Consider the following 12,114-nt stretch of genomic DNA (forward strand, 5'->3'; position numbering starts at 1 on the left):
TGGACCAGTATAATCCAGAAGACGGGTACAGTACACCTCTGCTTCTTCAAATCTTTTCTGGGATCGGCAATATCTGGCAAGGAAAAGCAGAGCTTCAACCGTATTTTGTCCCTCCCTTTCTTCAGTTTCCATCCTCTCCAAATCCTTTCTGTAATAAAATGCTGCTTCTTCGTATCGCCCTATCTCTTTGTGCAGCTTTGCTAGCTGGTGGAGGGCAATTGCTTCGCTGTCGTTACAATTTGCTGCCCTTCTATAACATTTGATTGCCTCCTCAACCATGTGTAGCTGTTCAGTTTCGTAGCACTGAGCCATAGCGATCCACAACCGAGAATCATTTGGGTGCAAGAACACTGATTTTTTGAAATAATGAAGTGCATAGAAGGGCATACCCATCATTTCATATGTCTGGCCTAATCCATACCAGGCTCGATAATCACAAGGGTTTATATCTACGGCCCGTCGATAAGCATCAATAGCAGCTGGGGTATTCTTCATCTCAACAAACTCATGACCCATAAGCGTCCAAGCAGACAAATAGTTTTTGTTCAATTTGAGTGCCCTTCTGAAATACATAACTGACTTCTCATGTTGCCCCTTCAAACTGTAATAGTTACCAATAATGCAACAAGATTCTGGTCTGTATTTATCGGTCAAGAATACCCTGTGGGCAAGGTAGCTGAGAGCAGAAAAACATTCCTTTGCATATAGTACATTAGAATACATGTCCATATCTTCAACTCGATAAGGATCATTCCTCAGAAGTTCTTCAAATATAACTTCAACTTGCTCAAATTCTCTCAGGCTGTACTGAGCTTTTGCAATTTGAGCCTGTATGTAGTTGCTGAAACTGAAAGTTCCCTGTAGAAACTCGTATTTGGCTAAGGATTCATGGTGCATCCTGAGCTCCTGGTAAGCACTAGCAAGAAAGAAATCTTTCATCCAATGGTTATTCAGATTAAGACTGTTCAACGTCTCAACCTTAGTGCACAAAGACTGCAGCTCTGACCAAGCATTCCAGTTCCAGGGATAGCTATTCACAGACTCCACAAGCACAGTTCGAGCAAGACTTTCACTGCCTTTGTTTTTAAGAACCAGACCATATAAGTACAAGCCAAAAGGATCAATGGAGTCACTTTTGCGGAGAGCTGATAACTCCCTCTCAAGGGATACCAATTCAGGATTCACAGCATCACTCTTGCCTAAGGGTCCTTCAAGTTCTATCATCTCTTCTTCTTTTCGCTTTTCTCCAGCCTTCATTAAGCAAAATGGATAAAAGTGTCTATGTGACCAACTTTTTCTCCTATAATGTAATTCAATTATTATGTTCATTTTTATAATATCAGTTTTTCCACAAAATTATCCTTCATAGTTAAGGAATCTGAACAAATATACATTTCTTTTATCAGCAGATATTCAAGTCTAAGGATGCTGTCATGGACAAATTCCATGAACATAATTCTCTGACTATCCTAGAACATTTTGCAACCAATCTAATGGGTAAGGTGATGGACAAGAAGAAGACTTTATTAAAAACTAGGAAAGGGAAAGGGAGGGAATTAAAGACATAATTCCCTTCCCTTTTATGGTGCCTTCATAGTTTTCTTCAGCTGAAAAAAGTTCTTCAGCACCCTTCCTGAAGAAAACAGTCTTAAAAGACAAAAAAGAAATGGAACACCTAATATATTGAGTCCTAAGTGATAGCAGCAGGAATTTCAACAGAATTATTATACATGACTAGATTAGTGGTCTGCCCGTTTTGAGTTATTTGTAGTTGTCTGTTAACTCTCAGTTTCTGATCATTCAAATGAAAAACATAACAGCAAGAACTCATTCTTAGGGAATTCACCATACTCAATAAGATCTCAACCACCCAGTATTCATTCTTATTTCATTTATTGTTCAATTTCTTTTACTTATTTCCTTGTTTTCAGTTTGCATTTATTACCACCTCTCCCCTTATTTCTATTCATCCTTTCTGAAGTAGAGGGGGATAAGAAAAGAACAACCTACTGCTCAAAATTACCTTTGTCTCTCATACACTAAAATAAAATTTGGTTTGCCTCAGAGAAATAATTTGATTTTCTATAACCAAGCCTACCGTGTAGTGGAACTTGTTGACTGAGAAGATTGACATTATCATTTTGACATAATTTGTGATCTAATTTGAGATTAGAATTAATTTAAATTTGAGATTGAAATTACATCCTGCATACTAGATTTTAGAGGAATGTGACTATTTTGTTTTTGAGTTTGAACTTACACAGATCAGGCTTATCCTTATACCAGTTTGTATATAAATATCACTGGAAAGCAGTAACTATTATACATAGAAAAAATACAGAAAATCTTTTCTCTCAATATGCTGCTCTGTTTCCTCTAAAATTTTCAGAACTGTTAATCTCCATATGTAGCCTCAATGAGCTCAAGGAAAATAAATTCAAGAAGATCATTATAGTTATTTATATATATTGAGCAGTAAGCTTCAAGTTGTCTTCATCAAACTTTAATTTTCTATAGCAGCTCCAGCTGCTAGACAAGGGAATGGAAGTTCAATTCCTTTTGCAACACTTTGCACAGCCATCAGGAGTTGCAAAAATACATGCATCTTTATGATCAGCCGGAAGCTTGAGCCCCCCTAAAGTGCGATAGAATAGCATAATTCCAGAAGATACAAAATGAGGAGATTGCACACCAGTGGGAATGGACATGAAAACTATAGGAACTATAACCAACCCAGGGGCAGACATGTTATAAAAACATTCTAAAGAAAAGAGAAACAAAAAGATGATACATTCAAGTTTTGCAATGAAGATAATATAGTGTGAAAAAGGAGAAGGCAACTCAAGACGAAGATGGAACAAGGAGAAGCTGATGACCAAAAGCATGCCAAGGATAGAATCAGACTAAAGGAGTAGATATTGTGAAGAAATTCCAAATACTCAAGGTAATGTCTTATAGAAATGGGATTTAAAACATGACATGGTGCAATACAAACACAACCACCTCTAGAAAGTTCTTAATTACTTCAAATAAATATATATATACATATATAAGAACAGGTTGAAATAAATGAAGAAAACTACTCCGAGTCAATATCCAAGGGAAGAAGTTACCTTTGGGCGAAAAGAAACATGTTAGTCATGATCCATTGGACTCACAGAACTACTTTATCGAGAGATACTGATTCATGATTAGATATCTAAACAGCATTCTTTGAGTTCTCTAAAACATTTTTCTTCGTGAATTAAGTTGGCAAAATTTTGGATGCTTAACTAGACATAGTAGGGCTCAATCTCGACATCTGCAGTATACTGTAGTCCATGCCCATCACTTTGACTGCAGGATAATCTTTTTCGTAGTTTACAACCCAAAAAGAAAACCAAAAAAATCCTTTTAAAGCATAGATTCATATAATATTTCCTACTTCATATTCAGCAATTGTTCTGAATTTGATGACAGAACTAGTTGTTATAACATTAAATTTGCAATAGCATGGATTAGCCAGGTGCAGAACAATACACAGCTTCTAGTCATCATATTTTCTCCATTCCTTCAACTGAGACACAAGTGCAACCAAATTCTGCTTTTAAGGTGTTATGTATCTAGGGTTTAGCCTAGGGTTGGATTGGCAATCGGAAGGATCCGATTGAATAGAATTGAGAACAGAATGATTGGAGAGGGAAATGGAACAGAAATAGGGGAAGAAATTAGAGGGAAATGGGGGAGAATTGCAGAAAGGAATGAGAAGGAGAATGGGAGAGAATTCTAGAGAGAAAAAAAAGAGAGATTCAATATCAATTCAAGCATGCTTTCTTCCTACAACAGTGGCTTATTTATAGCCTCACTACTCCTGCACCCATGTGCAGAACAACTGAAATTCTAACAAATTGCAAAATACCCTCTAACAACTATTTATATATCCCCATTACAATTTTGCCCCTCTATTGCTCCTAGGGTCATGACATAAGGTTTCAATGTTTTCCAGGAAATCCAAAAGCGATGCAATAGAATGAAACTTGACATGAGAGCATAAGGTGAAAGTTGGTGATATGAATATGCTACCTCTATGACAGTTCTATGATGAATAATCATGAAAATGATAAGAGTATTATCCAGACAACAATAACAAATCTGAGGGTGATAAAGATCAAGATGGGACAATTATCTTAAGGATGATATCTCTAATATTTTATTCTGGCAAGCAACCCCATGAACTGGAATTTGTTGTTCATACATTTTGGCTTATGGTTTCATATTGTGTCTCAATTGGCAATAGAAAACGGAAGGCAGTGTCTTGTAGATTAATAATTAAAAGTTTGCATTCTATCAACAGTTGCTAGGAACAAGCGTGCTATCACTTTCTGCTTCCTACCTGGGCCCAAAATCATTTGTATGTTAATTTATTAAGTAGTAGGCATGCTCACCACCATGTGGTACGTCACTTCCTCCAGTAAGTCCTTAACAACCAAGAGGGTCAACAATTTCATGCAATTCAACTTAAGCCCAAAAATTCACAAATCGAAACAAGTAGAATTGTCCTAGCTACTCAAAAATCAAAGTTCAAAGTACTCTAGCTACCAAAATGTCAGCAAGAAACCACCAATTCCTGCATCCCTGATTAATTAATGGAGAAAACTGATTCTCACTTGCAAACCACGAGCTAATTATTTAGCAACGAAATTGAGAGTTGGACCATACCAAGTAGAGAGCATAGCAGCGCAAGAACACGGCTTTCTTGCCAGTCTGGTCGCGAAGCACGTGAGCAGCCCTTCGATGCTCACCGCAGTCGAAGTAAGACTTGGCGAGAAGGTAAAAATCGGTGTCTACCCCATCCACATCCTCCTCCGGCACCGGAGTGGAAACGTAGGACACTCCAGCAACGGGCGTAGACGTGACGTCGGCGGTGCGGAACCGGCGGCGAATGCTGGAGCTCCCCCGCTGGAAACGGGTGTGCGAGGGCGTGAACTTGGCGGGATCCTGCTCGATCCCCACTAACTGCTCCGCCGCCCTTCAAAATCAAATCCAAAAAATAGCAGGCGGAAATCATCAATAAGCGATGCAAAGAAGAGAAAGCGAGATGAAGGAGAGGCAAGTGGAAGGGGGAACGGAGTTAGGGTTTTAATTACCATTTGGAGGCAGAGTAGAGGCAGCGATCGCTGAGCTGACGGATTGCGGTTCGAAGCTCGTTCCTGCAGTTGTCCTTCGTGGTCATCGGAGCCCTAATCTTTGCCTCCCTATTTTAGATGTGGTTTGGCGGAGATGGCGGCGGGTTGGATGCAATGCAACTCCAAGCAGACACTGAGAGCGTCCCTCTCGGCAGTCCCAGTCCGCGCCCGATCCTTTCATTCAAATTGAAGGCCTCTTTTAATCACCCTTACACTTTTTTTTTTTTTTTAATCATTCATTTTACGGCACTTTTTTTTCCTTTTATCATTCATTTTGATTGTGTGATTTTTTTTTTAAAAAATTCTATTAGCAACCTGACAAATTACTTTTCACAGTCCACTCCATGCAAAATTATGCATTAATTTTTAAATTTCCATTTTAACCCCAACCCATTACCTCCTCCGACCACAACCTCATCTCTCTTTGTTTCTCCCGCACAATATACATGCACAAAAACATATATCATATATATATATACACACTCACACACATATATTTATGTACACACACGATTTCGCCGACCTACTCTCTCTTTCTCTCCACGAGGTGGGTGGGCTTCTATGGCTACGGCCCATGAAATCGTGTGTGTATATAAATATATGTGTGTGAGTGTGTATATATATATATATATATGGTGTATGTGTTTGTGTGTGTATATTGTGCAGGAGAAATAAAGAGAGTTGAGGCTGTGGTTGGAAGAGGTAATGGGTTGGGGTTAAAATGAGAATTTGAAAATTAATGCATAATTTTGCATGGAGTGGGCTGTGAAGAATAATTTGTCGAGCTGCCAATAGAATTTCCCTAAATTATAAGGTATAAGTTATACTTCATTTTACAACTTATACCTTATAACTATTTTTTTTTACCAAATACATACTATGTAACTAATAATTTATAAACATAATTTATTCAAATATTTTATCATCTTAAAAATATTATAACTTAGAAGCTTTACTAAAACGCCTTTTCATTAATTTAATTCCTCTAAATATGATTCTTGAGAATGTTAATTTAATATGGATGTGTTTGGTATGTATGAAAAGTATGAATTAAAATTTTAAAAATAGTGACAATTCATTAATTAATTATCAATATATTATTTAAATAAATAATATATTAATAATTAATTAATAAAATATCAACGTAGATATCAACTTAAATGCATAAGTAGTATTAAAGAACCTGTTGTTGACCACCACTGCTAGTGCACCTAATCTTCGATCACGACTTCGACATCATCGTCGGAATGCGCCACTACAAGGTTGTCTGGACCCTCATCACTCGGATCCATGCTCGCCACCTTCACAATCATCATTAAAAGGTATTGTTAGCATATCCACAATATCTACTATACATTAAACAACATTATGTCATTTTTCCTTTTTTTAGTTGTATATTTTTTGGAATATTTTGTTATTTAGCTTTAGACACAACAATTGTATATATAAGTGCCTTTTTGTGTGTATCCGAATGCACAAGAAATAGTACGCATTTCTTTCTCTCTCAATGTACAAATTTTCTCGTCGATGCATCATCACGGCTGTCGCCGGGATTTGAATTATTTTAATACAATTCTCGACGTGCTTGATTTGCAAGTCTAAGTGGTTTGAAAAGGCTTATTCGTGTTAAATGTTTTCAGGGCTGGGTTTAGAGTTGGTACTACTAGTTACAACATAACTGTGAATGGATTTTGTTTAGTTAAGTGGATGCCGAAGGCTCTGGATGTTTTGAAAGAGTTTGGTGGAGAGAGGATTACTTATAATATACTACTTAAAAGGGTTTTTCAAGACAGTTTAAAGTAAGGAAGCTTGGGCGTTTTTCTTGAAGATGAAGAAGAGAAAGCGTGAGATTGATGTTGTTACCTATACTACAGTGATGCATGGATTTGGTGGTGTTGGTGAGGTAAAGAAGGCCCAAAGATGTTTGATGAAATGGTATAGAGGAAGGGGTCATTCCTTCAGTTGCTACATATAATAATTCCGTAATTCAGGTTGTGTAAGAAAGATGATGTTGAGAATGCTATAGTGGTATTTGAGGATATGTTAAAGAAAGGCTATGTGCCAAACTCCACAACTTACAATGTGGTTATAAGAGGATTGTGCCATGTGGGGAAAATGGAAAGAGCCATGTAATTCATGCAGAGAATGAAGGACGATGAGTGTGAGCCAAATGTTCAGACATATGATCTTTTGATCCGCTACTATTGTGATGCTGGAGAAATTCATATTGATAAGGGCTTATAAGTGCAATGTTTGTCAGGAAGAAATCAGATGATTTATTGGTGGCTAGGAAGCTGTTGGTAGAGATGATTGATAGGGGTATGCATTTGCCTTGTAAGTTTACCTTTAATCGAGTCTTGAATGGACTTTTGCACACTGGTAATCAAGGTTTTGCCGAAGAAATTTTCAAATCACAAAGCAAATCTGGTCATCTTCCTTGCCAATTCAGATTGTAAACCCATTTTCGGCTTGACTATTGTTAAATTAAATATGACCTACATCCTGTGTAATCATAAAATTAGTCAGCGTTCAAAAGTGTCCATACGCTTGTTAGAGTTGCCAGATTTGGATTGTTGCACAAACTATTTTCAGTTGATGGTATGATAATGCAATTCTTGTGTTGGATCTTCTGAATGCAGTTTCAGGTATGAATTGCCTATTTTTGCCATGGTTGAGAGATTTGAACAATCAACCTACTTATGACTTTGGAGCCCATTGTTTTGAAGGGTTTCATAGAAAATAATTATTATTGTTCAGCTATAAGAAGGAAGGTACAAAATTGGAGCCTCAAATTAGGAAATGTTTTGAGATGGTTGAAAGCTTATTTGGCTTTGCCAGGGCAGGTGGAAGTACCTTAGCAGATTGGAGCAAAGGCTACAAATATAAAACAACAATCATTTGATCCGGTATTTCTCTTGTCTCGCTTACTGGTTTCATCTCATTATCTCATTATTAATGGTCCATGGATTATTATTTTATTCAAACTTATTTCAATACCATTTTCTGAATCTGCTAAGAAAGCATAGTTATTTGACAATGCATTGAGGCTCGACCAGTACAGTTAGTTTTGTTATCAATGTTGTGAACAAACTTGTAATGGGTTGGGAAACTTAGTCTGGTACTAAAAGAACGGTAGATTATGCATTTCTGAAGTATTCTATGTTATAATTTTTTCATTATGTGCACAATATTAATTAGATCTTGTTTTAAGAAAAAATCAGTTAGACTATAGCTTAATAATACTTGGAGGCTCAAATGAATTATATATGATCATAATTGGACATTGGGCTTGGTGTACCTTAATGGACTTAAGCCCATTTGTATATATATATATGATTTGTGGAATAAGTGTAAGCCCAATAGGGTTTTGTGATGGGTAAAATCCTATTGGCTTTATATATATATATATATATATCTATGGCTAGATCTCTTTTTTTCTCTCTGATCAATCTATTACACCATTAAGAAAAGGTTTAAGGCATTGTAGAGAAGAAGAGGAATATTTGGTCTGATGCAGTGCATTTGTGCTTACCATTGCAATCAAGATTTTTATCGTTGTTATGAAGTTAGAGAGGTATTATTCTTCTTTATTGATGTTAGTTTTTTATATGATTAGTATTTAATATATACGGTGAAAGTATTTATATTCAACATTCTGAACCCAGGGTCTGGATTTGAAAAACAACAACAATCTGCAGTCAACTTCTTATATCAGTAAATGACTTCGAGCCATATGTTGAAAGGCAATGATGGAATGGATGCTTGGGCTCATGTTCCAACCGGGATTTGTTTTTAAGTATACCTAAGGGAACGTTAAATGTTAAGAAAAAGAATTAACAACTAATTCTCACAGCCTAACCCATCACCTTGGTTCCCTTATTCTATAGAGTTGTTTCTTCACCGCAGCTTTACCTTTTTATGGCTGACTGATGGTTGTTAGTTGTTACGGTGTTTTTTGTTGAATGATTGCAGGGTGTGCAACGTAATAAGAGTCCTCTACTCCCTTGGCCTCATTCACTGGGCTGAAACCCTCAGGTGACATGCTGATCTCTGATTACATGTCGAGCTTAAACCCTAGATCTGTGCTAGTGCTGTGCAGGAGCAAGCCACAGACGGCGGGGCCATCTGCACTCACTAGCTGATTGGTACGGAAAAACTGCCTGACCCGACTTGTTGCTACTAACGCTAGGCATTTGGAACGCATCCTAAACTATATGCTGCCTCTTGTTTTTGCCAAGTAAATTAAGCTAAGGGGAAATTCACATGACATATAGGCAGATCATCGGCCACTTTCTGCTTGCTCGGCCGTATCTTTTTGTTCTTTCCATTGGAAGAAATTGTTATCTGAATGTGTAGAAAATTGTTTGAATTTTTTGGGAAAACTTGGAAATCATACTGCTGTAGATATGTTGTGGCGAGGCTTCCTTCTGATGTTTTGACAAGCATGTTTCACAAGTTCTATATATAGAATGGTTCTCTGTGCAATTTGTTGCTTGATGTAAATAACATGTTTTTGTTGATAAGAACAACTAGGAGGAGTGTGCAGTATTGAGTTAATTACCGAATTAAATAAACTCAACAGAACTGCATTGTTTGAATGGATATTGTTGGTTTGGTTCAGCTAGTTTTTTAATTCAGTTTGATTTGATTTTTTTTTTATTTTAGGTTAGTTCGATTCGATTTAATTAATTATGATAAAATAATTGAATCGATCTATCTCATTATAAATAACAACTTAATTACTTTGCAATGATCTAAGTTTATGCACTCTAAGAATAAGAGGTTAAAATTTACGTTAAAAAAAGGGAGTTAATATTGTTGTTTGTTTGTTGAATGTTGGAATTCAAAAGTTATTTATTTTTCTTAAAACTTAGTTTTGTGTTGAATGTTGTAATATAATTTGGTTTGATTTTTTTTTTTTGCTTAGAATTATATATTGATATTTTGAATTGTTATTGACTAACCATTATAGTTTTTCATTTAATTTGACCAAGTTAAAAAACAAAAAACATGCATCTTCTTTAAATTTCGATTTGATCGATTAACCAAACAAATCAAATTTTTCTTCGGTCGTTTGGGTTGATAAAAAACTATGAATTATTTGATTTAATTAATAAAGTTAGTTTAGCTCTGTTTAGTTTTTGAATATTGGTCGATTTAAAAAATAAAATTGAACCAATCAAATATTTAATAATAATGTTGAACCAATCAAATGTTCATCTTTAATATTATTATCAGAAAAAAAAGGTTGTGAATTAAATATTCTAATGTTTTGTAGCTGGTTAACATTTGGGTGGTTAATTTAGTTAATGTCTTGGATTTAAATTGGGAAATCAATGATCATTGGCATAAAATCTTAGAAAAATATAGAATTGATTGAATGTATTAGAAAATAAAGCACAACTTGAGATCTTATCTTATTGTTTAAGACTGACTCAAACAGTTTACTATTATATTTTTTATTATATTATAAATAATTCATTATCTATTTTTATTTTATTTAAAAATTTGTTATTGCTCCAGTTGCACTTATATTTTTCTCTCTATTTGACTACATATTTTATTTATTTAATAATAAAATTTATTTTATTTTATTTATATTTTTTACAAATATATAATATCATTCATTCAATACACAAATAAATAAAAAATCAAAGAGCATAAATTCAAATCTGTGCAAGATGATGAATAGCACACTACCGCTCATCCTGCTGCCCCTCATCTTGCTCCTTGCTGTTGACGGTGCTTTCATTGGTCATTACCTTCGTTTCAGTTATTCGTAATTGTCCCTATATCCTCGATTTCCTCTTCCGCATTGTTTACAATTTTTTTTTATCTAGATTTGTTGATCGGATCTCTTATAACATTGACGGTTGTTGTGGGGAGAGAGATGGCACGATGGATTGATTGATTTCACTCGCTAGAGATAAGGGTTTTAGGCTTTATCAAAATTTTAGGTTGCATTCTCTTTACTTTTTTATTTTTAATTTTGAGTTTTGAATTTATTTTTAATTTTATGTTTTGATAGTCTATTTTTAGAAAATTAAAAATACGTTCTTTTTATTATTTTGAAAAACTATTTCTCAAAACAGAAAATTAGAAAACGCGTTCTCTTTAAAATTTTGAAAATTATTTTTTAATAATATTTTATTTAATAAATTTGATTATTTAGTAAATTAGAAATATTAATGTCAATATATTATTAAAAAATATATACATTTTAAATTTAATGAATTTTGTAATATTTTTTTTCATTACAATAATAAAATATAAATAAATAAATATATTTTGAGTTTGTTTTGAATGAAAACACTCAAAATAATTTTTTGTTGTTTTGAGTTTATTTTTTATTTTTTTTTATTTTTAATAATAAAAAGAACATATTTTTATTATTTTAAAAAATTAAAAATTAAAAAAAACTTAAAAATAACAAAGAGAACGTGATTAGAATTTTCCATTAACTCACTAAATTTTACGTTGGCAAGCGACTTGACTTCCCTGTTGGAGTCAAGGGAAAGAAAAATGATCACTTTCAAGATTATATTCTTTTATTGGTAAATTTAGATATAATCAAATTAATAATCTTAAATGCATTTAATTGGTAATTTGAAATCCACCGACTCTAATTTATGAAGATTGGGTTGTACAGAGTCGCGGTTGGGTTTGCACGTGATTCCATGTTGGACGGAGATGCCCCCGCACGTGGTCTTGAACTCGCCGGCACCATAGGGCCAAAATCGGAAATTCGGCTTAAAATAATAACGGCTCAAAGGCGCGTCTCTCCAGATGAAACAGAAAAAAGAAAAAGAAAAAAAGGAAAGGAAATTAATTCGAATTCCCGCTAAGAGGTGGGGTGGGGGGCGAAGGCTCGCTCTAAGCGTTTTAAAATTTCAAAAAGATCCCTCCAATGGCTTCCAATCCCACCCCGCCATTCTCAACAATCTTTAGT

General features: G+C 34.8%; 1 protein-coding gene and 1 pseudogene across 1 annotated transcript in view; one reads left to right on the plus strand and one right to left on the minus strand.

Moving 5' to 3' along the window:
• LOC127794365 (anaphase-promoting complex subunit 8) overlaps window positions 1–5,351 on the minus strand; it is a 6,050-nt gene extending 699 nt beyond the window's left edge. Inside the window, exons 1-3 of the mRNA XM_052325393.1 lie at window positions 5,127–5,351; window positions 4,699–5,008; window positions 1–1,251 (exon numbers count right to left, since the gene is read on the minus strand). Coding sequence (XP_052181353.1) covers window positions 1–1,251; window positions 4,699–5,008; window positions 5,127–5,212 — 1,647 coding nt within the window. The 5' untranslated portion in view covers window positions 5,213–5,351. The remainder of the gene's footprint in view (window positions 1,252–4,698; window positions 5,009–5,126) is intronic.
• On the plus strand, window positions 5,244–7,621 carry LOC127794251 (pentatricopeptide repeat-containing protein At1g74900, mitochondrial-like; annotated as a pseudogene).
• The last annotated feature ends 4,493 nt before the right edge of the window (window positions 7,622–12,114 follow it).

This window comes from Diospyros lotus, chromosome 2 (assembly GCF_014633365.1).
Source record: "Diospyros lotus cultivar Yz01 chromosome 2, ASM1463336v1, whole genome shotgun sequence".
NCBI classification, from domain to species: domain Eukaryota; kingdom Viridiplantae; phylum Streptophyta; class Magnoliopsida; order Ericales; family Ebenaceae; genus Diospyros; species Diospyros lotus.